This window comes from Oncorhynchus mykiss, chromosome 31 (genome assembly GCF_013265735.2).
Source record: "Oncorhynchus mykiss isolate Arlee chromosome 31, USDA_OmykA_1.1, whole genome shotgun sequence".
NCBI classification, from domain to species: Eukaryota; Metazoa; Chordata; class Actinopteri; order Salmoniformes; family Salmonidae; genus Oncorhynchus; species Oncorhynchus mykiss.
The window spans coordinates 39,405,070-39,433,011 of NC_050571.1; the positions used below are offsets into that span (position 1 = coordinate 39,405,070).

A 27,942-nucleotide genomic window follows, 5' to 3' on the forward strand; every position below is an offset into this window, starting at 1 on the left:
GCATCTATTCAAAAAGCCAGAGGCGACCTAAGAAAAAGTGAGAGCCTGCAATGTTGTCCGCTCTTTTTTAATGCAGTTTCTAGGAGTCCAGACGACACAGAGAGTGCTGCCGATAGGATGAGCACAAATCCAATCCGGTCATTCATTATTTAGAATTTAAAATAAAAAACTTTAAGTGTTCTGTCCGTTGCTCTTTGCCTTGAGATGGGCAAGGATACAGCCATTAAGATAGGAAGATAAAGGGAGATGAACTTGAAAAAGTGAGGGTTACCTATTTATTTATCCCTAGATTTCTCTGTTGATTAATTTATAGATACAGTAAGTAGCAGGATGTAGAACCAAGTGCCCTTATGGTTGTCTGCATCCTCACTGCCCCAAGTCAAAAGCATTGTGAATGCATAAATGGATTAGTGCCTTGTCAGAATCGCCCAAGGAATATTACTTATTTTGGAGGGAAACATCCATGTGTCGAGAAACAAATGAGTCACAGAATGACTACTGATGAGATGAAGGCGAGAAAACTAAGCTCCTGTAGGGACTGGGGTTATACAACCAGGAACATGTGTTCCGACTCCGTCATTTGGATCTTTGTATTTATGCTCAGCAGGTGCCTTATAATAATCACAAAAAATGAGTTTAGGAGCATAATCAGGGGGATGGGGGGGAGGGGGGGGGTACATGAGGAGTTACATACCTAAGAGCCTTATTCATCTCTCGTGACGCAAGATCTTTGCACAGCTCCCTACTTTCATTTCACCACAACTATGCTGTCTTCGTGGCCATTCTAATCCAACTTTGGAGAGAGTGAATTGAGATATTTCCTCTTGAGGAATGCTTATGAATAGACATTCGACTAAAACCCACTGTAGAATTACAGGAACGTGATTCTCGCCCTCTCAGCCACGGAGTTGTGTCGCTAAGTCTAGCTACTTAAGAACTAATTTTAAAGCTTGAATCCTGATCTACTCTTGGTGCCAAGATAAATAATGCATTTATGGGGGGAATTATTGGCCAAAATCTAGGGTCGTCCTTCAAGATAATTACAGTGTTGACCTTCAGTGGGGAGGGGGTGAATAGAACCTTATCACCAATCCATCCGTATGGCCTCCATTGTAAGTAGTCCTACCACAGTCCTTCGTTGATCACTGAGAGTAATGATAATGAATAATTAATCTTTGTTTAATCCCATACATCGTTCGCCTGATGTCGTTGGCCAGAAATGTACATGTGTCAACATACAAAGAGTATCATCACTTAAAAGTAGACCTCTTGGTCTTCGAAACCTCTTGGTCTGTTTGATCTTATAGATGTAATAAAATCAAATCAAATGTTTTTGTCACGTGCTTCGTAGACAACAGGTGTAGAGTAACAGTGAAATGCTTAATTACGGGTCCATTTCCGAACCATGCAGAGTAAAGATAAGATAAAAAATGAAATAAAAAATTGAAGTAGTGATACGAGGAATAAATACACAGTGAATAAGGAATAAAACTAATGAGCAAAAGTAACATGGCTATATAAAGGGAGTACCAATACAGAGTCGATGTGCAGTGATATGAGGTAATTGAGGTAGGTATGTCCTATACATATAGGTAGGGGTAAAGTGACTAGGCAAGAGGATAGATAATAGACAGTAGCAGCAGCGTATGTGATGTGTGTAGGTGTGTGTACATGTGTTTTATAAATGTTTTATTTAACCCTAATTTTACCAGGGAAATTGACTGAGGACACATTTAAAGCAACGGCCTGGGGAATAGTTACAGGGAAGAGGAGGGGAGACTAATGAGCCAAGAGGAAGCTGGGGATGATAAGGTGGCCATGATGGAATTTAGCCAGGACACTGGGGTTAACATCCCTTCTCTTAGTGCCTTGAGATCTTAAGTGGCCACAGAGAGTCAGGACACCCATTTAACATCCCATCCAAAAGACAGCACCCTACACAGGGCAATGTCCCTAATCTCTACCCTGGGGCATTGGATATTGTTTTAGACCAGAGGAAAGAGTGCCTCCTACTGGCCCTCCAACACCACTTCCAGCAGCACCTGGTCTTCCATCCAAGGACCAACAAGGTTGGTCTGCTTAGCTTCAGAGATACTTAGCTGCTTAGCTTCAGAGATGTGTGTGTGTGTGTGTGTGTTGGGGTGTCAGTGTAAGTATGTGTGTGCATAGAGTCAGAGCAGAGAGTTAGAGCAAAAAAGGGTCAATGCAGGTTGTCCGTGTAGCCATTTGATTAGCTATTTAGCAGTCTTGTTTAAAAGTGTTATGGCTTGGGGGTAGAAGCTGTTCAGGGTCCTGTTGGTTGTGCATCGGTACCACTTGCCATGCGGCAGCAGAGAGAACAGTCTATGGAAAGAGGTGTTGTCATGCCCTCTTCACAACTGTGTTGATGTGTTTGGACCATGATAGATCCTTAATGAGGTGGACACCGAGGAACTTGAAGCTCTCAACCCGCTCCACTACAGACCCATTGTTGTGAATGGGGGCATGCTCTGCCCTACGTTTCTCATAGACCACGATCAGCTCCTTTGTCTTGCTGATGTTGCGGGAGAGGTTGTTGTCCCGGTACCACACTGCAAAGTCTCTGAGCTCCTTCCTATAGGCTGTCTCTTTGTCGTCAGTGATCAGGCTTACCACCGTCGTGTCATCATTGGGGGGGCAGGTAGCCAGCAGGTTAGAGATCGAATCCCCAAGCTGACAAGGTAAAAATCTGTTGTTCTGCCCCGGAACAAGGCAGTTAACCCACTGTTCCTAGGCCGTCATTGTCAATAAGAATGATGGTGTTGTTTGTGGCCATGCAGTTGTGGGTGAACAGGATGGGACTAAGCACGCACTCCTGAGGGGCCCCTGTGTCAGGGGTCAGCATGATGGATGTGTTGTTGCCTACCCTCACTGTCTGGGGGCGGCCCGTCAGGAAATCCAGGATCCAGTTGGAGTGCAATAGAGATTGCATTATCTGTGGATCTGTTGGGGCGGCATGCAAATTAGAGTGGGTCCAGGGTGTCTGGGATGACGGAGTTGATGTAAGCCATGACCAGCATTTCATGGCTACAGATGTAAGTGATCAGGGGTCATTTAGACAGGTTACCTTGGCGTTCTTGGGCACAGGGACTATGGTGGTCTGCTTGAAACATGTAGGTATTACAGACTGGGTCAGGGAGAGGTTAAAAATGTTGGTGAAGACACTTGCCAGCTGGTCAGCGCATGCCCTGAGTATGCATCCTGGTAATACGTCTGGCTGTGCCACCTTGTGAATGTTAACCTGTTTAAAGATCTTACTCAGATCAGCTATGGAGGGCGTGATCACACAGTCTTCCAGAACAGCTGATGCTCTCGCGCATGGTTCAGCGTTGCTTGCCTCTATGCGAGCGTAGGTTCGTGTCACTGGGCAGTTCGTGGCTAGGATTCACTTTGTAATCCGGGACAGTTTGCAAGCCATGCCACATCCGACAAGTATCAGAGCAGGTGTAGCAGGATTCGATCTTAGTCTTGTATTAACACTTTTCCTGTTTGATGGTTCATCGGAGGGCGTTGCAGGATTCCATATAAGCGTCTGGGTTAGTGTCTATTTCCTTGAAAGCGGCATCTCTAGCCTTTAGCTCAGTGCAGATGTTTACCTTTAATCCTTGGCTTCTGGTTGGGATATATAAGTACGGTCACTGTGGGGACGATGTCGTCGCTGCACGTGTTAATGAAACCGGTGACTGATGTGTTAAACTCCTCAATGCTATCAGATGAATCCCGGAGCATATTCCAGTCTGTGCTAGCAAAACAGTCCTGTAGCTTAGCATCCGCTTCATCGGACCACTTCCGAATTGAGCGTGTCACTGGTACTTCCTGTTTGAGTTTTTGCTTGTAAGCAGGAATCAGGAAGATAGAGTTATGGTCAGATTTGCCAAATGGAGGGTGAGGGAGAGCTGTGTGTGGAGTAAAGGTGATCTAGAGTTTTTCCCCCCTCTATTTGCACAGGTGATTTGCTGGTAGAAATAAGGTCAAATAGATTTCAGTTTAACTGCATTAAAATCACCATCCAATAGGAGCGCTGGAACTGGATATGCATTTTCTTGTTGGCTTATGGCCCTATACAGCTCGTTGAGTGTGGTCATAGTGCCAGCATCAGTTTGTGGTGGTAAGTAGACAGTTAAGAAAAATATAGATGAAAACTCTCTTGGCAAATAGTATAGTCTACAGGCTTATCATGAGCTATTCTAAATCAGGCGAGCAGAACCTCGAAACTTCCTTAATATTGGAGCGCTGCATATGGGGCCCCGCTAACGCTAGGGGGCTCTGTCGGGGTTTCAACTTATTGTTGAGAGTTAGAAAAGTTGAACACACAAGGTGTAATTTCAAAATTTGGTATTGCATCTGCAGTTTTCCTCTTATGTCAGTCATTCACAGTCACTCAATTAGCCACATTTTTTGAGCTGGATTGCTAGTAAGGTAGTCTAGCCAGCTATCTAAGCCTTGTAGCATCTAAGCCAAACGGGCATGCAGGGCACTGGCCCAGTGGGCCTGACCTAAAGGGGGCCCCCATTGATCACTGGGCAAAAAGGGTCAACATCATGGGATGTCTTTATCTATATATTTCCGGATATCTGACATTTTATTAGATAAAAGGAGTAAACCTGATCCATATACGCATGTCCTTCATTTCATATACGGGGCTAGGATATGCTCCGTAACAGGACAGTTTCTACATTTCTCCAATCCAGCCTCTGAAATCTCCCTGCTACCGTATGAGCCCAGGGAGATATCTGGGGTTGAGATATGTTCAAGACACATGATGCACGTGCACACGCTTCTATATTTGTAAGCAAGTATGTGTCACAATCTGACATACTTAAGCCTTTCTACTCAGGCATGAAATAATCCACATGTTTTCAGAAATGTATCATATCTGTTGTCATTAACACGTGAAGGTGACATATCTGAGCATACATTTGCACTATATTCAGAAGTAGGCTATACAAGGCATGGAAAGGCAAGCATCATCAGATTTAATCAAATCTCCAAGGAACATCTCTGATATTTCTATTTTAAGAATGCAGCATAGCAAATCCAGAGCTCCAATCACAACACGTGTTTTCTGGAAAGATGCAAAGGTAGGCCAAACTTTGAAACTTTGAAAAACATTTTTATTTTATTTTTACAGTTGCGCACTCTCAATGTTAATATCCCTGCCTGCCCTGTTTGATATAATGGACAATGAGATGACGGCAGATTGGGTGGTCAGCGGCGGTCCCTCACAGTCCAGAACCAACGTGGGGGCAGAGTGTTGGTCTGTGATAAACTCCAAACTTTCAATGCATAAATCTAAATTGTGTCAATATTGCAATAAAATATTCATCATACCACAAGGTAGCTAACATTAGTCTGCCTGCTTCATTCATGACGAAAAAAACTAATTGTGACTAGCCAAGTTAATAGTTAACTAGTGAGCAGCTCGTTAGCTAGTTAGCTTATATTAACCAGTAATACAAAATCTGTCTAAATGTTTTCAAACATTAGCTGTTACCTTGATGTTTGATAGGGGGTAAAAAAAAAGGGGAAGGTAATGTTGTTATTTGTTAGCTAGGTTCCTAGCTAAATTAGCTAAGCTACCAGGTAACTTTTACCTCCCTATCGAGCCTAGCTAGCTAGCCCTACTGGCCACTGGCCAAATGAGTTAATGTTCTTGATTCCAGTTACTAAGATAAATACAACATCTCAAACTAGCTACTCGCTTTAGCATTAACTTCTTTGCGGTATTGTCAGTTCAGCTTCTCACTTCTTTGTTTCTACATTGCCAGTTCAGCCCCATCAATTCAGCCCCAACTATTTTGAGGTGCCCAAATAAAACAATGACAGTTGGAACTTTGCTCATGCATTTAAACAGAGGGAATAAAAAAAAAAAAGAACGATATGGACTTAATATTTGTCAAACTATTGAGCATGTCCTCAAATACACATCAGAAATTGTCCTTATTTAGCAAATCAAAATCCTGATATGGCCCTCAGCCAAGAGCATATGCATTGTATGTGCTGAGGAAATATACTATACTGTCAGTATTTGTCAACCTAGAAAAAAAAAAAAAGAAGATGTAATAAGATGTCCACATTGGCCTATTTCAGGATATCTAATGAGTTAATGTCCGGCCATACCATGTATGATATCTGGAGGGAATCCAAAATGTATTATTGATTATTATGCTGAAAACTCAGAATTGCATCAGAAATCGTTCTTATTTTCAGCATATCAAAAGCATATCAAGAACACAGCCAAGAGATGCATATCTGGACTTAATATACAGTAGCTTCCTATCTTGAATGTGCTGAGAAAACACAGATGTGCTATGTATATAGTCAGTTTTTGTCAACAGGAAGAGAGGAAACAGGATTTCACATATCTCTGGATATGGAATGAGTCCATATCCGGCATTTGGAAATGTCCATGTGTGGTAATTCGGAGTAATCCCAATATCATATATGTCTAAAAGACACATCTGGATTCAGAGTGTCAGGATATGGTGCATATCCATAAAACTCAAAATACTGTATGCATTGGAAATGGTCTGTATTCTTTACAACAGTGGTCACCAACTGGTCAATAGCCATCGACGGGTCGATCTTCAAAGCATTCCTAGTCGATCGCCAAACATTTCTGTAAAAAACCCACTGATAGGTCTTGCATTCCTATTTTTTTAATTCCTCTCGCGGTGTTGGCAGTAGGTGCACCCGATTCAGCTGCCCCGAGCGCCGGGTAGGCGACGTGTTCCCATTTGGAATGATTTCATACGTTTGAAGGTATAAACTCCCTTCCCAGCGGGCCTGGAGGGAGAAAATCAAGGGCACTATAGGTCTACCGCTGGCCAATCGGATGACTCAGATTATCATGCCTGCAGCTACAGCAAAGGTGATACTGTAAGATTTCTTAACTTTTAAAACCACGACTAGAGACAGAGACTGTCAACGAATGTTTAAGTTTTTACTCAGCACTGTCAACACTTTCTATTCAAACTTTTATAATCCATAAAATGTGCCTTCTCCCTGCTTCCACTCGCGTTACAACCAGCACTAAGCTGCAATGAATAAGTAGGAGAGTGTATCAATAGGTTTGAGTTGTTATTGTTATCTGCTTGGGTCTTTTTTAATATCGAGGAATATTTCACTGTCTCTAGTCATAACAATAACAACATGAATTTGTGCATGAGGCAGAAAAAATGCCGTGCAAGTTTTGCCATCAGCTGGAAAAAGGAGTCCCTTTTTGGTCAGTGTCAGCAGAGAAAAGGGAGATTTTTTACGTTCTGAGAAGAACAACAATGCATCAGCAGGGCAATTCAAGCAAATCCAATATACAGCGATAATGTTTTGGGCCAATAGCCTACTGGCCTAACCTAATTACGACTGTACTGTTTTTAATAGGTTAATGTTGCATTGGCTGACATAGTTTAAGTAATGTAAAAAATTAAATAAAAAAGGAACGATAGATCTCAGCTTGCATTGAGACTCAGAAAGTGATCTCGACTCAAAAAAGGTTTGTGACCACTGCTCTAGAATATCAACAACATTACATGTAAAGATATCCCCTGATATGGACCCATTTTACCCAGTGGATTTTCATAGTTACTTAGTCAAAAGTCATGGCAAAATGTGTAGAATTATAGGATATTACCTTTGAAAACTCTAAATTATCTCCGCCCAATTGCAAAATCTGAAGAATTGCATGAAATTAGTTTTTTTTTAAATAAAAAATCTCCCAAATGGCAAAATTAGAGAGAAAAAATATTGTTTTTACAATTGGGCGGAGATAAGGCATTCTACATTTTCTGTAGGGCCCCCAAAATGAGAGGGGTTGCCCTGACTCCTATTATTAGGCTGTCCTAATATGGACACCATATAACGATGAGAAAGTCAGTCAGCAAGATGATAATGGCTATCAATCGAAGCTTGATTTGTCAACAGCAACAATTGCATTTCAACACTCATTCTGCCATGTGAAATTTCCAGGAAGTTTGAAAAACACCTCGAGAGTTGCTAATTAGTTTCATGTCTATGCACACACCATCCCATTCTCAATGAATATGTAATCTCCCTGCACACATTACCTTAGAAACACAGAATCCTTTTGTTTAAAGTGTACAGTCCCTCCTGTACCGGATTCACACCCATGAATATTCAACAAATGCAAATATTGACTTTTCTCATGTAGAGTGAATCCTATCCTGGGGTTACAATAGAGATTTAAATAAGGAAATATCAGTCAAACCATATTTTTGGGGAATAGTTCTGATGAAGGTGACCTTTGGCCTACTATGATCGGAACATTAGCCACTGTAGCATTCGTCTTTAGCATTCACTCTAGCATTCATTCAGATTTTTCATATTATCCCGTTGACCACACATGTGTCTCCCACAAGACCATTGGAAATGTATGGTTTGATTCACAAGGATTTTTCAAGTGCATCTACAGTACGAGCTACTGTGTGTACATTACAGATAGAGAAGGCAAGCTATTGAGGCAGCTTTAACTAGTATTTAGGACATGCCCATCTGTCCACTAGGGTTTTTGTCGGTCAAAGAGTCACTGTTGTCCATGAGAGCGCCTTACATCATCCAACTCTTACCCCAGGCCTCTTTACTGCTCAGTATATCTTCAGGCGATTTCTCAACTTCTCTCCATAACGGAGTGCTAATAAAAGTATACTACACTCTGTGAATCTTAATTCCCGGTAACCTGATTAAGACTTATGGAAGCTATTACATTTTAACTCATTGGGAGACTGTGGGATGTGATTAAAACAACAGGGAGTCTTCCTGCCAATAAGTCTGTCAGAGGAAAGTGCAGTGCACTGCAAAATGTTCAATGTTCCGCTCTTACATACTGCTGTGCTGCAAAGTTATTAAAAGTGTAACCCAGTCTCATGGCGGGGGCATATCATTTTAGGATTAATATACAATTTAGGGGATAATGTTTGCAACCTTTGACTTATTCAAATGTACCAGAGTCTGGGGTAGGGTTGGGATGTGGTGGCAGTGGTAATGCTGAGCATACAAAGTAACAGGATAATATCATTATATCAAAGTTGTTACTTGTTGTACAGATGGTAGTACAGATAGAGGAATGTATACTCTGATTTCAGGTAACTTAAAAAAAACTATGTCTGCTTTTATGTAGAATTCAAAACAGAAGGTAAACTACATTTGACACAGCAACAAACCGAGAGGATTCTCTGATTGTTATTCAGGGAGTAACTGCAACTTCCAGTTCAGATTTGTTGTTGTTGTTGTTCCAAATAGTACCACAGCATGGCTTTGAATGCGCCAAATGTCATGCAGTTGGGACATAATGTATATCTGAAATGTACGTTCCACCAGCTTTTCAATATTGTAAGTTGGGATAGCCTATTTACTCCTGCAAATGGCATTTTCCTGACAACATCCCAAGGTATTTTGTACCAAGCCGAACAGCCAGAGATATTGATATGGTCCCAGGCTTCATTTGGTACTCCGATTACACTGCGTTCTGGCATGAGATGGGTGTATTCTGTCCATTTTTGTCCGTTCCAGCCCGACATCATTTTGGTTTATTCTGAATCTGTCCTTAATTTCTTTTATGTGCACCACGAACCAATGACTAAATGTAAAATATATAACAATCTGTCAGTCTGAAAATGTGTGAGACAACAGCATGCATAGAAACTGACTTTGTGTACTGTGATGATATGTTATGTCTATCCAATTACTCTTAACTTACTGTTTTGAAGATTGAACTGGAGTCTCAAAATATTGTAGCTAGGGCATATAAGGTCACCATAACAATTGATTAATTCCTTTGGATTTGACTACACATTTGACCTGAAAAATATTTGCATATCCCAATTGATCCAATTTAGCACTAGCTATAGCAATAAGTAATACGAAAGGTTTTAACTTCCTGTTTTGCACTGTTCATAACTTCAAATAACCATGAACGCTAGACAAATCGGATCTCACGGGACCCCCCTTTAAGCCAATGAGCAGTCATTTTGACTCAAACATTCTAACAGTCTAATAAATACATTTCAAATGATCTTTTGGTTGTGTTTAAGAAGGTCTTGGGTAACGTCAGTATACTGTGAGCGAACATTATTATTTAAAAAAACAATATAGCATTTTCATTAGTTCATGTTGCCGTAGGCTATCTGCTCCAAACACGGAGCGCAATGAAATGCAGCTAACCCCTTCAATTCTGAGATTTATTTGGGTAAGTGTTTTGGAAACCTCAATCGGCTCTTTCTGATATTTAAAAAAAATCTAAGGGCCTTCCCAAATCTTACCTGCATGTGACTCTATAGGAGGATTTGAAAAAGTCACTTTGTGGCACTTGGGGACAAAAATGACATCCTCTAAAAACTACTTATAACACAAATTCTGTTTGTGATATTGAAATTCTTACAACATACTTTTGTTAAATTAAATGATTTAGGAAAAGTCAAGGACGGACGGGGGCATGACTTAAAACATGGCAGCGATACACTACATAACCAAAAGTATGTGGACATCTGCTTGTCAATCATCTTTCTCCAAAATCATGGGCATTAATATGGAGTTGGTCCCGCCTTTGCTGCTATAGCAGCCTCCACTCTTCTGGGAAGACGTTCAACGTTGGAACAATGATGTGGAGACTTGCTTCCATTCAGCCACAAGAGTGTTAGTGAGGACGGGCACTTGATGTTGGGCGATTAGGCCTGGCTCGCAGTCGGCGTTCCAATTCATCCCAAAGGTGTTCTATGGGGTTGAGGTCAGTGCTCTCTGCGGGACAGTCAAGTTCTTAAACACCGATCTCGACAAAAAATGTATGTATGGACCTCGCTTTGTGCATGAGGGCATTGTCATGTTGAAACAAGAAAGGGCCTTCCCAAAACTGTTGCCACAAAGTTCACAGAATTGTCTACAATGTCATTGTATGCTGGAGTGTTTAGCTTTTCCTTCACTGGAAATAAGGGGCCAAGCCCGAACCATGAAAAACAACCCCAGTCCATTATTCCTCCTCCACCAAAATGTACAGTTGTCACTACGTATTGGGTCAGGTAGCGTTATCCTGGAATCTGTCACACCCAGATTCATCCGTCGGACTCCCAGACATTTGAATTCAATCTGGAATTAGACGGGGTACCAGTATAGAGATGCCAGGATGCCAAAGAAGGGTTCATAAAACCGAATCGAAGCCGACAGCTGGGGACCGCCCTTTATGATAATGCCCCCTCTACAATTTCAGCTTTGACCTTCCCGAGGTGGAGAGAAAAAATTGAGAGACATCCATTACCAACCCTGCATAACACTTAGTGGCAGAAATCTTGGTCACTGCATCACCTTTCTACCTCCTGACATTGACTGTGTGTGTGTGTGCGTGCGTGCGTGCGTGCGTGTGTGTGCGCGCGCATGTGTGTGTGTGTGTGTGTGTGCGTGCGTGCGTGTTGAAGGTTCTCCACATTACAAAGGTGACAGAGTGTCAGACGAGATGGATCTGTCAGACACCGTGGGAGAGCACTAAGACATTTGTCATGCCGTAGTATTGTGTTGTCTCGTGCCACATTGGTGGACGATTAGGTGCCAGGGTAATGTTGTGCACAGGAAATATTAGAGGTACTCTCTATCACCTGTGTGTTGGCCTCTGTTACAGGTTTTGGTATTTCCATTTACGTTTCGAGGTTAGACTTTCAGCACGTAGAGCACATTAGCACGTAGAGCGCAACGATGGGTGCCACCTCGTTAGTCAGTATATGTTACACCTGTACTGGCTTGTCCATCTCGTTAGTGGGAAGGTATTTCACCTGGCTAGCCCAGATGTTATTTAAGAGTGGCTGGCCCAGTGCTGCAGTTGTCTTGAGAGATGTGGAGGGTTAAACACCTTTAGTTAGAGCTCCCTATTTTGATTTCCAGACAAACAACCTGATTCTTCCCTGCTTTTGTTTTTTATTCACCTTTTTGGTTTACTTACTGTCATTAGGTTTGGTGTGGGTTTTTCGTTTGTTTGCTACTTCTTGGGCAAATTTATGGGGCACTCATGGTGGGTGTCCAGTTGTTGTTACTAGTTAACTTTCAGTGGACACCCCCATGAGTGTCTTTCAGAACCCCTCTTAAAACCCCACCTGTTTCAACTTAGTTATCAGTGACTCTTTGTTAGTTCCCCCTTCTGTTTCAGCAATATTATTTGGTTTTCTTGCTGGGGAATGCAACACCTCTTTTAAGTATTGACGTTTACAGAAAAATACACTAAGTATGTGGACACCCCTTCAAATTAGTGGATTCGGCTGTTTCAGCCACACCTGTTGCTGACATGTGTATAAAATCGAGCACACAGCCATGCAATCACCACAGACAAACATTGGCAGTAGAATGACCTTACTGAAGAGCTCAGTGAATTTCAACGTGGCACCGTCATAGGATGCCCCCTTTCCAACAAGTCAGTTAATCAAATTTCTGACCTGCAAAATCGTCTGTCCTCGGTTCCAAACTGCATCTGGAAGCAACGTAAGCACAAGAACTGTTTGTCGGGAGCTTCATGAAATGGGTTTCCATAGCTGAGCAACCCGCGGGGTAAAGATCGCCGCCATTGGACTCTGGAGCAGTGGAAACTCATACTCTGGAACGATGGATCACGCTTCACCAACTGGCAGTCTGACGGACAAATCTGCCATTGTTCAGACTAGGCCCCTTATTTCCATTGGAGGGAAATCTTAACGCTCCAGCATACAATGAAAGTCTAGACTATTCTGTGCTTCCAACTTTGTGGCAACGATTTGTGGACGGCCCTTTCCTGTTTCAGCATGACAATGCCCCAGTGCACAAAGCAAGGTCCATACAGAAATGGCTTGTTGAGATCAGAAGAACTTGACTGGCCTGCACAGAGCGCTGACCTCAACCCCATCGAACACCTTTGGAATGAATTGGAATGCAGATTGCGAGCCAGCCCTAATCACTCAACATCAGTGCCCGACCTAACTAATGCTCTTATGACCGAATGGAAACACGTCCCCGCAGCAATGTTCCAACATCTAGTGGAAAGCCTTCCCAGAAGAGTGAAGGCTGTTATAGCAGCAAAGGGGGGACCAACTCCATATTACGGCCCATGATTTTGGAATCAGATGTATGTATGTACGACAAACTTTTGGTCATGTAGTGTAAGTAATGTACCAAATATAGTGTGATTTGGGCTTGATATACACTACTACTGTATCTATGAGTCTGTATAATAACATTGAAAGTTTTGGTGACACTTGACGCTGACAGGTATAATGCATTATGAAGCAGTTATAATGCACTGTAAGACGTGTCAGAACTGGGTATTACACCTTTATAACATTGCAGGATTATCTCCTAATGTTCCTGATTAAATAACAGCGATTTTAAGTCAGTTGTCAATAAGCCTTGCAATAAGACATTATAACGACCCATACATGCTTAAAACATGTAATACACAGTACCAGTCAAAAGTTTGGACACACCTACTCACTCCAGGGATTTTCTTTATTTTTTACTATTTTCTGCATTGTAGAATATTAGTGAAGACATCAAACTATGAAATAACACATATGGAATAATGTAGTAACCAGAAAAGTGTTAAACAAATCAAAATGTATTTTATATTTGAGATTCTTCAAAGTAGCTACCCATTGCCTTGATGATAGCTTTGAACACTCGTGGCATTCTCTCAACCAGCTTTGTGAGGTAATACATTTCAATTAACAGGTGTGCCTTGTTAAAAGTTAATTTGTGGAATTTCTTACCTTAATGTATTTGAGCCAATCAGGGTAGGGGTGGTACACAGAAGAAAGGCCCTATTTGGTAAAATACTGTACCAAGTCCATACTTCGGTAACAGCTCAAATTAGCAAAGAGAAGCAACAGTCCATCATTATTTTAAGACATGAAGGTCAGTCAATGCGGAACATTTCAAGAACTTTGAACGTTTCTTCAAGCGCAGTCGCAAAAACCATCAAGCACTATGATGAAACTGGCTCTCATGAGGACTGCCACAGGAATGGAAGACCCAGAGTTACCTCTGCTGCAGAGGATAAGTTCATTAGAGTTACCAGCCTCAGAAATTGCAGCCCAAATAAAGTTCAAGTAACAGACACATCTCAACATCAACTGTTCAAAGGAGACTGCATGAATCAGGCCTTCATGGTCAAATTGCTGCAAAGAAAGCAGTATTAAAGGACACCATTAAGAAGAGACTTGCTTGGACCAAGAAACTTGCTTGGTCTGATGAGTCCAAATTTGAGATTTCTTTCCCGCAGAGTAGGTGAACAGATAATCTCTGCATGTGTGGTTCCCACCATGAAGGAGGAGGTGTGATGGTGTGGGGGTGCTTTGCTGGTGACACTGTCAGTGATATATTTAGAATTCAAGGAACACTTAACGAGAATGGCTACCACAGCATTCTACAGCAATACGCCATCCCATTTGGTTTGCGCTTCATGGAACTATCATTTGTTTTTCAACAGGACAATGACCCAACACACCTACAGGCTGTGTAAGGGCTATTTGACCAAGAAGGAGAGTGAGGGAGTGCTGCATCAGATGGCCTGAGTGAAGGAGAAGCAGCCAACAAGTGCTCAGCATATGTGGGAACTCCTTCAAGACTGTTGGAAAAGCATTCCTCATGAAGCGAGAGAATGTCAAGAGAATGTCAAGAGTGTGCAAAGCTGTCATCAAGGCAAAGGGTGGCTACAGTGTAGAAAATAGTGAAAATAAAGACAAATTGGTGAGTAGGTGTGTCCACATTTTTTGACTGGTACTGTAAGTAAAATAAACCATCATACCAGTTTTAGTAGCCTAAAGTTTTAACAAGTATCATTATAAGAGAAGATGGAATAACCCATGAAAGAATGAATTATATATGTCATTACCCCTGATGGTAATCTTTTATTTAGTTTGCTCATATAATTATTCACTTTTTTGAGGATGACAAGCGGGATATGAAAGACAAACTCATTCCCTGAGATTCAAATCCCCGGGCTTACTCTGCACACCTTCCCTCCTCAAAGAGATGAGAAGGGGTCAACACTGCAGTGAATGATAGACATCCACGTTGATGGCCTAAGTAGATAGGATAGTCTCTTTCATGCAAGGCAGAGGGAGCAGATTCCCTTTCAGTGGTTTGACTCATGTTCTACCTCTCTGAAGTACTTTGTACAAACCTAAAAGAGAAGCCTTTTGGAATGACTAGTGGATTTCTATCAGACCTGGGTTCAAATAGTATCTTTCAAATGCTTACCAGACAAAGCAAACCCCACCCATCTAGCACTCCAGCCAGGCAAACACCATTTGAAAGGTATGCAGTACTATCTGAACTCCGATTCCGTTCCACCAGTGTGTGGTACGTACTGCAACACACCTCCAGAACAGTAAATACAGTATGTTAGTCTTGATAGCCTGTTTACTTCTTACTTATCTTGCCTGTGCCGGGACATTTTGCTCACAGTGAAGCAAAAGTGCTTTTTCTACCTCCAATTCCCCTTTCCAACAATTTGGTCGATATATCCCAGCGAAGGATTCTCATCTTCCACAACTTATTGATGTACAGGTTCCCTTGTGGTTACAGTGTCTGCCCTGAGGAAGGTTGTGAGTTCGATCTCTGGCCTAGTCATACCAAAGACTGTAAAAATTGGACCTGATGAGTGTCTGCTTGGCACAGAGCATGAAGGAGATACACTACATGTCCAAAAGTATGTGGACAATCTAGAGGCGAAAGAAGCGCACACCTATTTAGGCGAGGTGCTGGCTAGCGGAGTGGAACACTTAAAAAAATAAAGGAGAGCCGCACACTCTAGGAGCTCAGATGCAAAAATATTTATGTTCAACGTTTTGACAGACAAGCTGTCTTCATCAGGGTATAAAAGCATGTGGATACCTGCCCGTAGAACATCACATTCCCAAATCCTTTGCTGCCATAACAGCCTCTTCTGGGAAGGCTTTCTACTAGACGGTGGAATATTGCTGAAGGGATTTGCTTCCATTCAGCCATAAGAGCATTAGTGAGGTCGGGCACTGATGTTGGGCGATTAGGCCTGGCTCTCAGTCGGTGTTCCAAATCATCCCAAAGGTGTTCAATGGGGTTGAGGTCAGGACTCTGTGCAGGACAGTCAAGTTCTTCTACACTGATCTTGACAAACCATTTATGGACCTCGCTTTGTGCACAGGAGCATTGTCATGCTGAAATAGGAAAGGGCCTTCCCCAAACTGTTGCCACAAAGTTGGAAGCACAGAATCGTCTAGAAAGTCATTGTATGCTGGAGCGTTAAGTTTTGCCTTCACTGGAACTAAGGGGCCTAACCCGAACCATGAAAAACAGCCCCAGACCATTATTCCTCCTCCACCAAACTTTACAGCTGGCACTATGTATTGGGGCAGGTAGCGTTCTCCTGGCATCCGCCAACCCCAGATTCGTCCGTCGGACTGCCAAATGGTGAAACGTCATTCATCACATCAGAAATTTGACGAACTGACTTGTTGGAAAGATGGCATCCTATGACAGTGCCACGTTGAAAGTCAATGAGCTCTTCAGTAAGGCACTTCTACTGCCAATGTTTGTCTATAGAGATTGCATGGCAGCGTGCTCAATTTTATACACCTGTCAGCAACGGGTTTGGCTGAAATAGCCGAATCCACCAATTTGAAGGGGTGTCCACATACTTTTGTTCACATAGTGTAGATTGGGGGTAAGAGCCTGTAATATATTAGTGTCCTGTCCAGGGGGTGTACTTGTACATCAAGCTGCCTCACGCTATAGAAACAGGAGATAGTCTCCAGCCTTATGAGCTGTTCCAGCTCGCACAAGCCAAGGCTACTGGTAGACTTCTTGAAACAAAGTTATTGCAACACACTCCACCAACCACACAGGTTCTCCTTTTAAACTTCTGAAATCCTTTTTCGTAGAAACAACATAAGCCTGTTGATTTTTTTCAGAACGTTCCTTGTTCATTCAATGGAAATGTGCGTCATCTAACTGTTTAATTTGTCAACCGTTTTACTCAACTACCCAATAACTGTCACCGCTACAATAACATTCATGGAAGTGAAAGAAAAACAGGTATGGTGAGAGAGAGAGGAAGAAATGAATAACGGAGACATACCCTTTATCTCCAAACTCCCTGGGAGCCCATCCTGCGGAAACAAAAAACAAACAGAAAGACAAAGTCGTGAGATACAACACAATCACACGCCCATCAAAGTAATGAAGCCAACAGAGCAACAACACCAAGAGCAATTTCACTTTTACGGGTGGAATCTCAACCCCCTGCTACAGATATGAGGGGGTTCAGGTCGAATGCCTATGCATTGATTTTACTGGATGAAGCACTAAATTGTGGTGGCTATTGAGGAAGGTCTATTGAGGAGAGAAGGATACAAATTGAGAATATGTTTATTGTGTCGTATAGTTGCGGTGACCACTTGTCTTTTCTGCTACGTTTTTCATATTCATAAGTTACTGCCGACTCACTGGAGAACATAACATACGCCGAGTGTTCGACAGTGAAAAGCTAAGAGGTGCCGTATCTCCGTAAAGGGGTGCCTTTAAAGGTTCAAAGAGGGTACTTCCAGAGGGCTAGTGAATCATGGTGAATCATAGTGAATCATGGTTATACTACGGTATAGGACCCTTATGGCGAATTAGAAGGTCCACATTTACAGTAGTGCCACCATGTACGGCTATTCGCCGGCTGTTGAAGACCGCAAATAGGAATGGGGTAAGTATTCCATTCCACCAGCGCAGTCTCCATTGCTTATCCTCAATGTGGAGATTCCCTCCTTTTGTAGTCCAGCTACTGGCAGGGTGGTAATTATGAAATGAACACACAGCGTAACAGGTCCAAAGTCGACAACGAGAGCGTTTCTCTTCTCTCTGAATGACACCACACAGAAGATAGCCTACTGTACTTGTCATTCATCGTATCTAACATACAGATTGACATGGTAACATGCACAGGGAAGCTATAGAGCAATGCCTGTTTTCATGTAAGTCCCCAATGGACTTACCTAAATCAATGGAATGTAGGTCAATGCGTGAGTCCTGTGATGGCCGGGTATCTAGAAATATTTTTAGAAACCTGTTCTAGCTCTGTGTTTGCAATTTGATGCTTCTATCACCAAAGTCATAATCCAAAAAGACAGCTGCCCCACTACACGGAATTCTACGGCTAAGCTTCCAGCATTCTGATGTTAATGGCCCAATATGGACATTTTTTTAAGCAATAGTTGTAGCTGGTGCTTACAAAGTGAGTTATATTGTATATCGTTTTAAAGGTAATTGCATGACCTTTCAGAACCACTTGTCAATCAAAGTTTAAAATGTATCAGGGTTTTACCTTTTTAAAGTAATTCATACATTTACTTCTGATTATGCCCCTAGAGGTCAAAGGTCAAGGTTCTGCTGACCTGAATATGTGTCTGGTGGATAACTGTGAATCAAAGGTATCCAATGATATGATTAAAGGGTATACGTGAGCAATGCCTTGATGTATACTAACACTGTTTGTCATAGGGTCAAATCCCTATGGGAAAAATGAATGGGATGTGGGGATGAAAGAAAGAGTGATAACACACAGTAAGCTACCATTGCTATCACACATTTTCCAACTAGGGACATAGACCTTCAAATAAAATCACTGTGAACCCAACTGACACTCCTGGTTCATAAGGCCTACAAATTCATTTTTTGTTGTTGTTTATCAGCGAGTGTGTTCGTGTGTGTCTGTGACTATGCAGGTGTGTACATTTGGTGGAAGGTGGTATGTGGCGGGCCGTTTAAAAGAAGAGAAAACATTGCATAACATTTTTTTGTGCAATTCATATCTACAGGCTACATTTAGGTTTTTCTTTCATTGTTTTTATCTGGCATTAGTGCATAAACCTATAAGCTTTAGGGCTTAACCGTAGACTTTGCGTGCCAAATACTTGAAAATCAGCAAATGCTTTTTGGTAACTTGGGCAGAAAACGTTAAGAGAGTTGGAGAGTTGAATTAAAGAGAGGGGAGGGCCAGAGCAGTAATATTTGGGAAAGATTTGGTGAAGTGGTAGAAGAGGATGATAGCATTGCCGGCTATGTTCTGTGTGATGATTGTGAGGTGCTCTACAAAGAAATTCAACAGTCACAAGACGGGGACTTCAAATATGTCAAATATGTCACGTCAAGGGAACTGCACTGTTCAGATGGGTTAAATGGAATAGTAGCCAACCTGAAATGTGGATACTGACTATAGGTCTATAACCTCTCACATCGCCTAATATGATATTAACTCCTGTCGAATCAAGCATTTATTGCAGTAAAATGATACACCAAGTGTACATTTTGACAGTGGAACAGGAGTGGAGAAATATGATTTCTTTCTTTCAGCATCTTGAGAGAATGAAGGTATTTTTGTATTTTATTTAACTAGGCAAGTCCGTTAAAAACACATTTTTATTTACAATGATGGCCTACCCCGGCCTAACCCGGACGACACTGGGCCAATTGTGCACCGCCCTATTGGACTCCCAATCACGGCTGGTTGTGATACAGCCTGGTTTTGAACCAGAGTGTCTGTAGTGACTCCTCTAGCACTGAGATGCTAGTGAGGTGCTAGTGCATGGTTAAGCCCTTTCTGTAAATGGGCCATCTTTATCAGCATTATAAAAGCTGATAGTATTTCAACCACATTAAATATGCATCATTTTCACAGCTTTTCATTTCCATAAAACTGATCAAACTGATGTCATTTGAAAATGTTGCATACAAATCTTTCCTATGTGTAGACAAATTGACTAACAAATAGCCTACAAACATTTCAGAAATTAAGCAGAAACATGTCAAAATTAGGCTTTAAAAAATCCTGCACCCCCTGTCAAAAAATCATTCTGCCATCTCTGACTGTATACAGCACATTTTTCTATATTAGCTAGAGGGTTAGTGTCGGGTAGCGGCCTCAGAATTTCACATGATCACATATAGTCGTGGTTGCAGAAGGGTTATTAGTAATTGCGGGCGGGTGCGGGTTAACAAACAGCTGACCTGCGCATCACTAGCACACACACACAACTAAACACACAGGCTCGCACACACACACACACAACACTGCTCCACTCTCGGTATTCAAGGGACACTGTTTCACTAAAGCTTGCCTTTCAACCTCAACGACTTTGAGCTCTCTCTCGCTCTCTCTCGCTCTCTCTCTCTTGCTCTCTCTCTCTCTTCTCTCTCTCTGGTTCTCTCTCTCTCTCTCTTTGGTTCTCTCTCTCTCTCTGGTTCTCTCTCTCTCTCTCTCTGGTTCTCTCTCTCTCTCTAGTCCCCCCCCCCTCTCTGTCGGCTTATCTGCTTCTAATCTAGATTTGCCATGTGGACAGGCCAGCACATGGTGGTTGTTGCTCTCATCAGCCTCCCTCTCCTTGCCTCCATTTTGTGATGCCACAACCGGTACAGTAGATAACTTCACAACAAACGTATGTAAAAAATAAAAATAAAAAATAAAAATAAATCCTTTGTTGTTTTAGAACCATATCTTTTGGTTGTCCTATTACATTTACATTATCATAATTTAGCAGATACAGTTATTCTGAGTGACAGTTAATGCATTCATCTTAAGATAGCTAAGTGAGACAACCACATATCACAGGTATATTAAGTACATTTCTCAATAAAGTCGTTTTTCTCTGAAAGACATTCAAGGACGACCAGAGTAAAATGACAATTCCCTTATCTATTGGTTATTTAATAGACTTTAATTTATATGGACAAAGGATATTCTTGAGAAGGAATACAATTAGAAAATGTTTTTGTTATGTGGTATGCCCATCCATACACACTCATTTGGGCATTTGTGGAATGACATCATGGACAAGGCAGCCAATTGGCTGACGATGACAATGACTACAGAGATAAAGCTCCATACTATAAGCTGAATGGCTCTGTATGATTGGACGTAGCCTGGTCTCATAGATTGGACGTAGCCTGGTCTCATAGATTAGACGTAACAGAGTAAACTTCCATCCGGGATACTCAAATGAGTATGATATGTTACATTTGGTATGGTTGATTGATTGATTGATTTTATTGATTAGACACATTTTTTTAAATACATACATAGGGGCGCTCCAGCCAGTGACGCCTCCACATACAATTTAAGAAAATCATCAAAGATAACACAAAGTTGAAAATCTTATTTCCATTGTGGTCCTTTTGGAGGGGATGACAGACAATGACAGACACAATTGTTTGTTTCATAGCATGAGATAATTAGTACAGTTCCATTTCCTAATAACCAACTATGGACAGGCACATCTCCCTTGTCTCAATGATTATTAACAACAGGCACCAAAAGGCAGACCATATGCTATCCCAGGCATTTCCTTCTCAGCAACAAATTATAATCTTACTCACTTTTGACTCACTTTTGAGACATGCTACTATTTAGCAATTTTTTCAGTGAGATCTTGAAACTACCTAGAGGTTATAAGTTTCAAATTCCAAAAAGTTTATTTTCCCATACCACTATTAAATCTAAAAGGAACCACGTCAGTTTGACTCCTTCTAGTGGAATAGTTATGGTTATCCTGGACCAAGTTAAAGTAGTTACTTAGCTACCTGGGGTCCATATTCTGAACAATCTGAGGTACAAGACACAATTTCATCTGAAAGACTATCTGTCACGCCTCTGTTTAACCTGTCTTGTTCTTGTCTCCACCCCGCACAAGGTGTCTCCTATTTTTCCCCATTACATATACCTGCATTTTCTGTTTGTCTGTTGCCAGTTCGTCTTGCCTTGTCAGGTCTTACCAGCATATTTCCCATTTCTCCTGCTCTCAAGTTCATTTTTCTAGTCTGACCTTTCTGCCTGTTCTGACCCTGAGCCTGCCTGCCGTTCTGCCCCTGTTTGACCCTGCCTTGGATTATGAACCACTGCCTGCCCTCGACCTGCCCTTTGCCTGCCCCTTTGTATAATACACATTCTGAGTATCGATCGATCAACCTCCTGTGTCTGCATCTTGCTCATTTCCTGAGTTGTGATACCATTCTCCACTTTGAACCAACAAAAGCTTTCAAAGTGAGAATAGTCAAGATGAGTAAGTGCTGGTAGTTTAAGAATAACCCTGACTAAGTTGTTCTGAGATGTCTGCAATTTATTTTTAAATGATCTTGGGGGCACTATTGTACCAGGTACGTATAGTCAAAGTGGCACTGAACAAGAGCCCCCAGCCAATGCCACCATTGTATTCCTATCCAGATATTTGGAGGTTCTTGCCAGAAACCACATTTTATGGTTAACTTTGGAGATAACGTTTTGTTCCATGCTCTCCCTTGTCAGGATGGTTATCTAGCACACATCCAAGATAATTAACTAAGTGTTTTGCGTGACGACTATTCACCTACTACCACCTTAAAATCTGGGGATTTCCTCAGTTTCACTTTGGACCCGAACAAGATGGACTCTGTTTTTCCAAGGTGAAATCACAGCTTATTATCACATAGCCATTTACTGACATTCAGAAGTTCAGCACTGGGGGCTTTCTCAACCACATTTTTGTCTTTATGGGAAACCAACGGTTCAGAATCATATGCATAGAGGAAAAGGTCACATGTAAAGGCAGATTTCAGATAATTTATATATAACAGATAGAGAAGTGGACCCAGAACACTCCCTTGGAGTACCCTGCAGTTCAGGATTTTGGATTTAGACAGGGTTCCATCCACATCCACCATCTGTTTTCTTCCTTGCCGGTAAGAGCTAACCTATTTTACGGCTAAGTTGTTAAAGCCCATGGCTCTTAGTTTGATTAACAGAATCTCATGATCCACTGTATCAAACGCCTTTTGGAGATCTAACATAACAATACCACAAAATGTTCCCTCCATCTACTTCCTTTCTGATGTGGTCAGTTAAATATAGTAGGCGAGTGTTGGTGGAATGGGATTTCCTAAAGCCAGATTGGAGCTCATATAGTAGGTTATATAAGGAAATGTAACTGTCAATCTGTTCGAACATAATCTTTCCATGGCCTTCGATAAAATGCACAGGATTGAGACAGGCCAGTGGTTTCCATGATCTAACTTATTCCCTTTTTTATATAGAGGAATGACCCTTGCTAGTTTTATTTCACTGGGGGTGGACAAGTTAAATAACAGATTTACAATGTGAGTTACACAGGGGGTGATAATTACCGCAGCGTCCCTTAGTAACTGTCTAGGCCAGTTGCTTTGGAAGTTCCCTTCAGCTTCTTCAGCGCAGTTGACTCAGACACTTTCAAATGAAATAGCATTTATAGTACTTGAATCCCCTGCTGTGAGTAAAATTGTTGGACTTGACTTTCCCCATAGCAACCTAATTGATAAGGTTCCTTGCGAACAAATGTATTAGCTATAGTTGTAAAATAGCTATTCAGACTGTCTGCAACCATGTTCTTGTCTGAATGAACCTTTCCTCTAATGTCCAAGCTAAAATGTCGAGCTTTGGTCTTTAATTTGTTACTGTGACCTAATAGCTTCAGACACTTCCATAAATAATGTACTCTGATTGATCCTATTCTAAACTATTTTGTCATTAAAATAATCTTTCTTGGCCTTCTCTATCATCCTGTTAAACCTAATTTCTTAATTTCTTATAGTCTATAAAAACATAATCTGCCCTGGATGTCCTGAACTCCAGATCATTTCTACACTTAATTGCCTTTAAAATGTTATTGTTTATCCATGATTCTGCTCTTTGCTTAATAAAACAATTATCTGGAGCCTGCTTGTCTGCACCATCTAAAAACAATGATTTAAAATTGCCCCAGTCATTTTCCACCTCGTTACATTTCAATGCAGCAGACCAGTCAAATTTGCTCAAACAATTAACAAAAGTATCTGCACTATAGTTCTTCATAGACCTCATTTTTATTGAGTTATGACAATTCAAAACAGTTTTCTGGACCTTCCTATGACAGAAAATGATGGAATGATCAGTGTGCCCATAGTTTACAACCCTACTGTTTGTTATCATTGATCTATCCGACAACAACACAAGGTCAATGACGGTTTGGGTAGAAGGACAGACCCTGGTCGGTTCATTAATCAGTTGCTGTAAGGCAAACAGATAAAGCGAACGTCCAGCAACATAAAGGTTGCGTGTTCAAATCTCATTACGGACAACATAGCATTTTTGCGCAATAGCAACAACTTACTACTTTGCAACTACTTAGCATGTTAGCTAACCCTTCCCTTAACCCTAACCTTAACACTTTAATCTAACTCCTAACCTTAACCCTAACCTTAACCCCTAATCCTAAGCCCTAGGCAAACTCACGTTAGCCACCTAGCTAATTTTTAGCATTAGCCACCTAGCTAACGTTAGCCACCACAAATTGTAATTCATAAGGGATCATACGAATTGTAATTCGTAGCATATCATACGAAATCAATGACGGACACCCACAAATGAATACATACCATACGAAACGTAACATATACTAATTGGAGTGTCACGGATTACTTTTACTATGTTATGCCTACCCCTGAGTCCAGGTTGTTGGAAGTGGTCTCTATAGTGGAGGCTAATGGGGACAAAGCTTATTTCTAATGTCATAAACAAAGCACAAGCAGTGTTATGACAGAATACCATCTCACTCCAACCCGTTGGCCCCAATCGACCTTGGCTCTTTCCTAATCCAAGGCTGAGCAAAGGCAAGGAAAAGGAATAAAAGTACAAGGTCTTTGCTGCGTCTTGTTGTGGCCTACAATACAATGCAAATACCTCACCACACAACAATTATAACGTTAAGTGCACTTTTGTAAGAAAATTGAACCTCTTTGACATGCGGTTGTGTGTGGATGGTCCTTGACTCCCCTCAAAACAATTAACCTCAACAAGACAAACATCAAGGTGTATGAAAAAGACTTGAGTTAGGAATTTATTATAATGCGCCATATATTCTCACAGACCTGTTGGACAACTAAACCAAGCTTACCTTTCTATCCCCACAAGACAAATTGTACGATAGGCAAAAGCTGTAATGGCATTTCTCTGTGTCCATTATTAAGGCACCTAGCTAATGCATGCATTTTAACAGAGAGGAAAGTACATTCATTCCTTTTTGTGAGAGTTACTTTTCTATTTAGCAAAAGTATCACCGACAGTCCAGCTAATCTGTTTTATCATGGAGTTGTGCTCATCGCAGGGTAATTCAATATGTGGATGTCAGTAAAGGGAGAGAATGGAGAGACTGTGCGTGATACACACCAATTCTACATTTCTCCACTGGTGCTGAGCCCAAAAAAAAGACTGGATAATAACAGAAGAAAATCTTGCACACCAGATACGCTGCTCCAGTGTTTTATTCCTGCGCCCACTTATGTGTGTAGGCTTTTGCTTTATTATAATGGAGATGGGATCCTATACCCAACTCTCTCCAATCTCTATTTATAGAGGCCTTATGTCACCATTGACAAGGCTGAAATTTGAATTAACATGTAAGGGGGGTATTTCCAGTGTTCTTGTTGGAGTGGCCTTCACGGTTTTGTTCATATGTGACATCCTTTCAGAGCGCAAAATTGGATCTTTAGAATTCAATTGAGCTTCAAAGGACAATTCCAATCCAACTTGATGACATTCAAGGTAGAAGAGCGCAAAAAAACTGTACGAACACCGTGATTAACGAATACAAGGTAGCCCGTGTATACTGTCTACTACGGTATTGCTACTTCATCAACATGATGAATCGACAAATAATTCCCATTTAGAATTCTGACACAAATGTTCCCGAGTGGGATCGTGTCATCAATATGCATCAATGATGCAATTAATCTAGCGTGTTAGCATCACGTTCCGTATAATGAAAGTCATAGCGACAATGTTGGGCCCGCTCAGCACAAAGTCACAGCATACAGAGGATAGGGTACACCACTCTGGCAACGATAGGTTAATTTATCATAACAGATCAAGATTCATTTTACTACTCAGCTTCTACACGTCTACTGCGGCCATAACTCATATTGGATATTATATTAATAAAAGGCAAGTCCACAACAGAGAAGAATGTCTCGCCGATATTAAACTTAACATAGATGTGATTATGCAGTGGCCTCCGTAATTATTGGGACTGTGAAGCATTTATGTTCTTCTTTTGGCTCTATGCTCCAAAAGTTTGGATTTGAAATCAAACCATAACTATGGGGTTAAAGTGCTGACTGTCAGCTTTCATTTGAGGGTATTTCCATCCCTATTTAGTGAACCGTTTAACCCCATTTTAGGGGTCAAAAGTATTGGGACAAATTCACTTAAAGTAGCCAAAAGTTAAGTATTTGGTCCCATATTCATAGCACGCAATGACTACATTAAGCTTGTGACCAATGCTTCAAAAATTTGGGCACTGAGCAAAGTTTCTGCACAACCACCTTTACACTACAGTTTTAACAATGGCCAAGTAGTATGTAGGCCTTATGTAGGCCTACCAGAGTGGTCTACCATGAAAAACAATGGAGAAAAACACATCCCATAACATTTTAAAGTTGAAATAGTTGTTCTAATTATTCAGCCTACAGTAGCAGCCAATGTGTGATGTTCAATGTGGGCCTATGAGATGTTTGAAAAAAAAACATGCATTATGAGGCGACAGGTAATCTAGTGGTTAGAGTATTGGTCCAGTAACTGAAAGGTTGCAAGATCAAATCCCCAAACTGCCAAGGTAAACATCTATTGTTCTGAACATGGCAGTTAACTGTTCCTAGGCTGTCATTGTAAATAAGAATTTGTTCTTAACTGACTTGCCTAATAAAATAAAAACACTTGCCTGTTTATCCACTTGTCCGTCAGACAAGGAGGTGACTGGAAATGTTGTGTTTGATGCAAGAAACCACTTCGTAAAATGCATTATGATTCCCATACCATTATTACAGAGAATTAGACAAATGATAATACACTCTTCCTATTGGCTACTTAGCTTATTCAAGACCGTCTCAAAATACAACACCGCCCCTTTAAGACATAAAAAGGTCTTTACCTGAAACTTTTCAAAGATGGTTGTGCTCTTGTTAGAAGCAACCACTCCCCCATTGTCCGTGGTGGAATAAGTACTTAATTGTCATACTTGAGTAAAAGTAAAGATACCTTAATAGAAAATGACTCAAGTAAAAGTGAAAGTCACCCAGTAAAACACAACTTGAGTAAAAGTTTTTAAAAGTATTTGGTTTTAAATATACTTAACTATCACGAGTAAATGGAATTGCTGAAAGGTACTTAAGTATCAAAAGTAAAAGTGTAAACCATTTCAAATTCCTTATATTAAGCAAACCAGGGGGCTCAATTGTATTTTATTTATTTATTTATTGGCAGATAGCCAGAGGCACACTCCAATACTCAGACATAATTTACAACTGAAGCATTTGTGTTTAGTGAGTCCGCCAGATCAGAGGCATTAGGGAGGACCAAAATGTAAAAAGTACTTTTGGGTGTCAAAATGTATGGAGTAAAAAGTACACTATATTCTTTAGGAATGTAGTGAAGTAAAAGTTGATGTTAGCAAAAACATAAATAGTAAAGTAAAGTACAGATACCCCCAGAAAACTACTTAAGTAGTACCACTGCCCATTGTTGAATAGAAATATGCTCTAACTGGGCTAATAACTCACTAACTAGCAAAGAATATGAACAAATGTGCAGAAGTAGCTATATGCAGCTCTCGCTCTGATTTCAGAACAAGCCCATCTACTTGAACCGCTCACACTGTAGCCTAAACATAGTCCAGTTCAAAGTGAATGGCACAGATCCATATATGGCAATGACTATTTGAATTTAGGCCTACTGCAGATCTAATTGGTTATGGTGCACCGGTCTGCATAGAGTTTGGGCTTGAGCAGGCCTGTCAATGCAAAAGAATCCTCCTCCAATGTGCTCTGCCTACAAAAAAATATCTTGCACAGTTAGTTTTGCATACTAAGTCTTGCATAGTTCGTTTTGTTTCGGTATGTTACATT

At 41.1% G+C, this 27,942-nt stretch overlaps 1 protein-coding gene across 3 annotated transcripts in view; it reads right to left on the bottom strand.

The window, feature by feature from the left end:
• The window catches only part of LOC110505137 (follistatin-related protein 5), a 163,590-nt gene that overhangs the window by 112,885 nt on the left and 22,763 nt on the right, over positions 1 to 27,942 (bottom strand). For all 3 annotated transcript variants that reach the window (XM_021584135.2, XM_021584134.2, XM_021584136.2), the window contains exon 3: positions 17,096 to 17,126. In XM_021584135.2, coding sequence (XP_021439810.1) covers positions 17,096 to 17,126 — 31 coding nt within the window. The remainder of the gene's footprint in view (positions 1 to 17,095; positions 17,127 to 27,942) is intronic.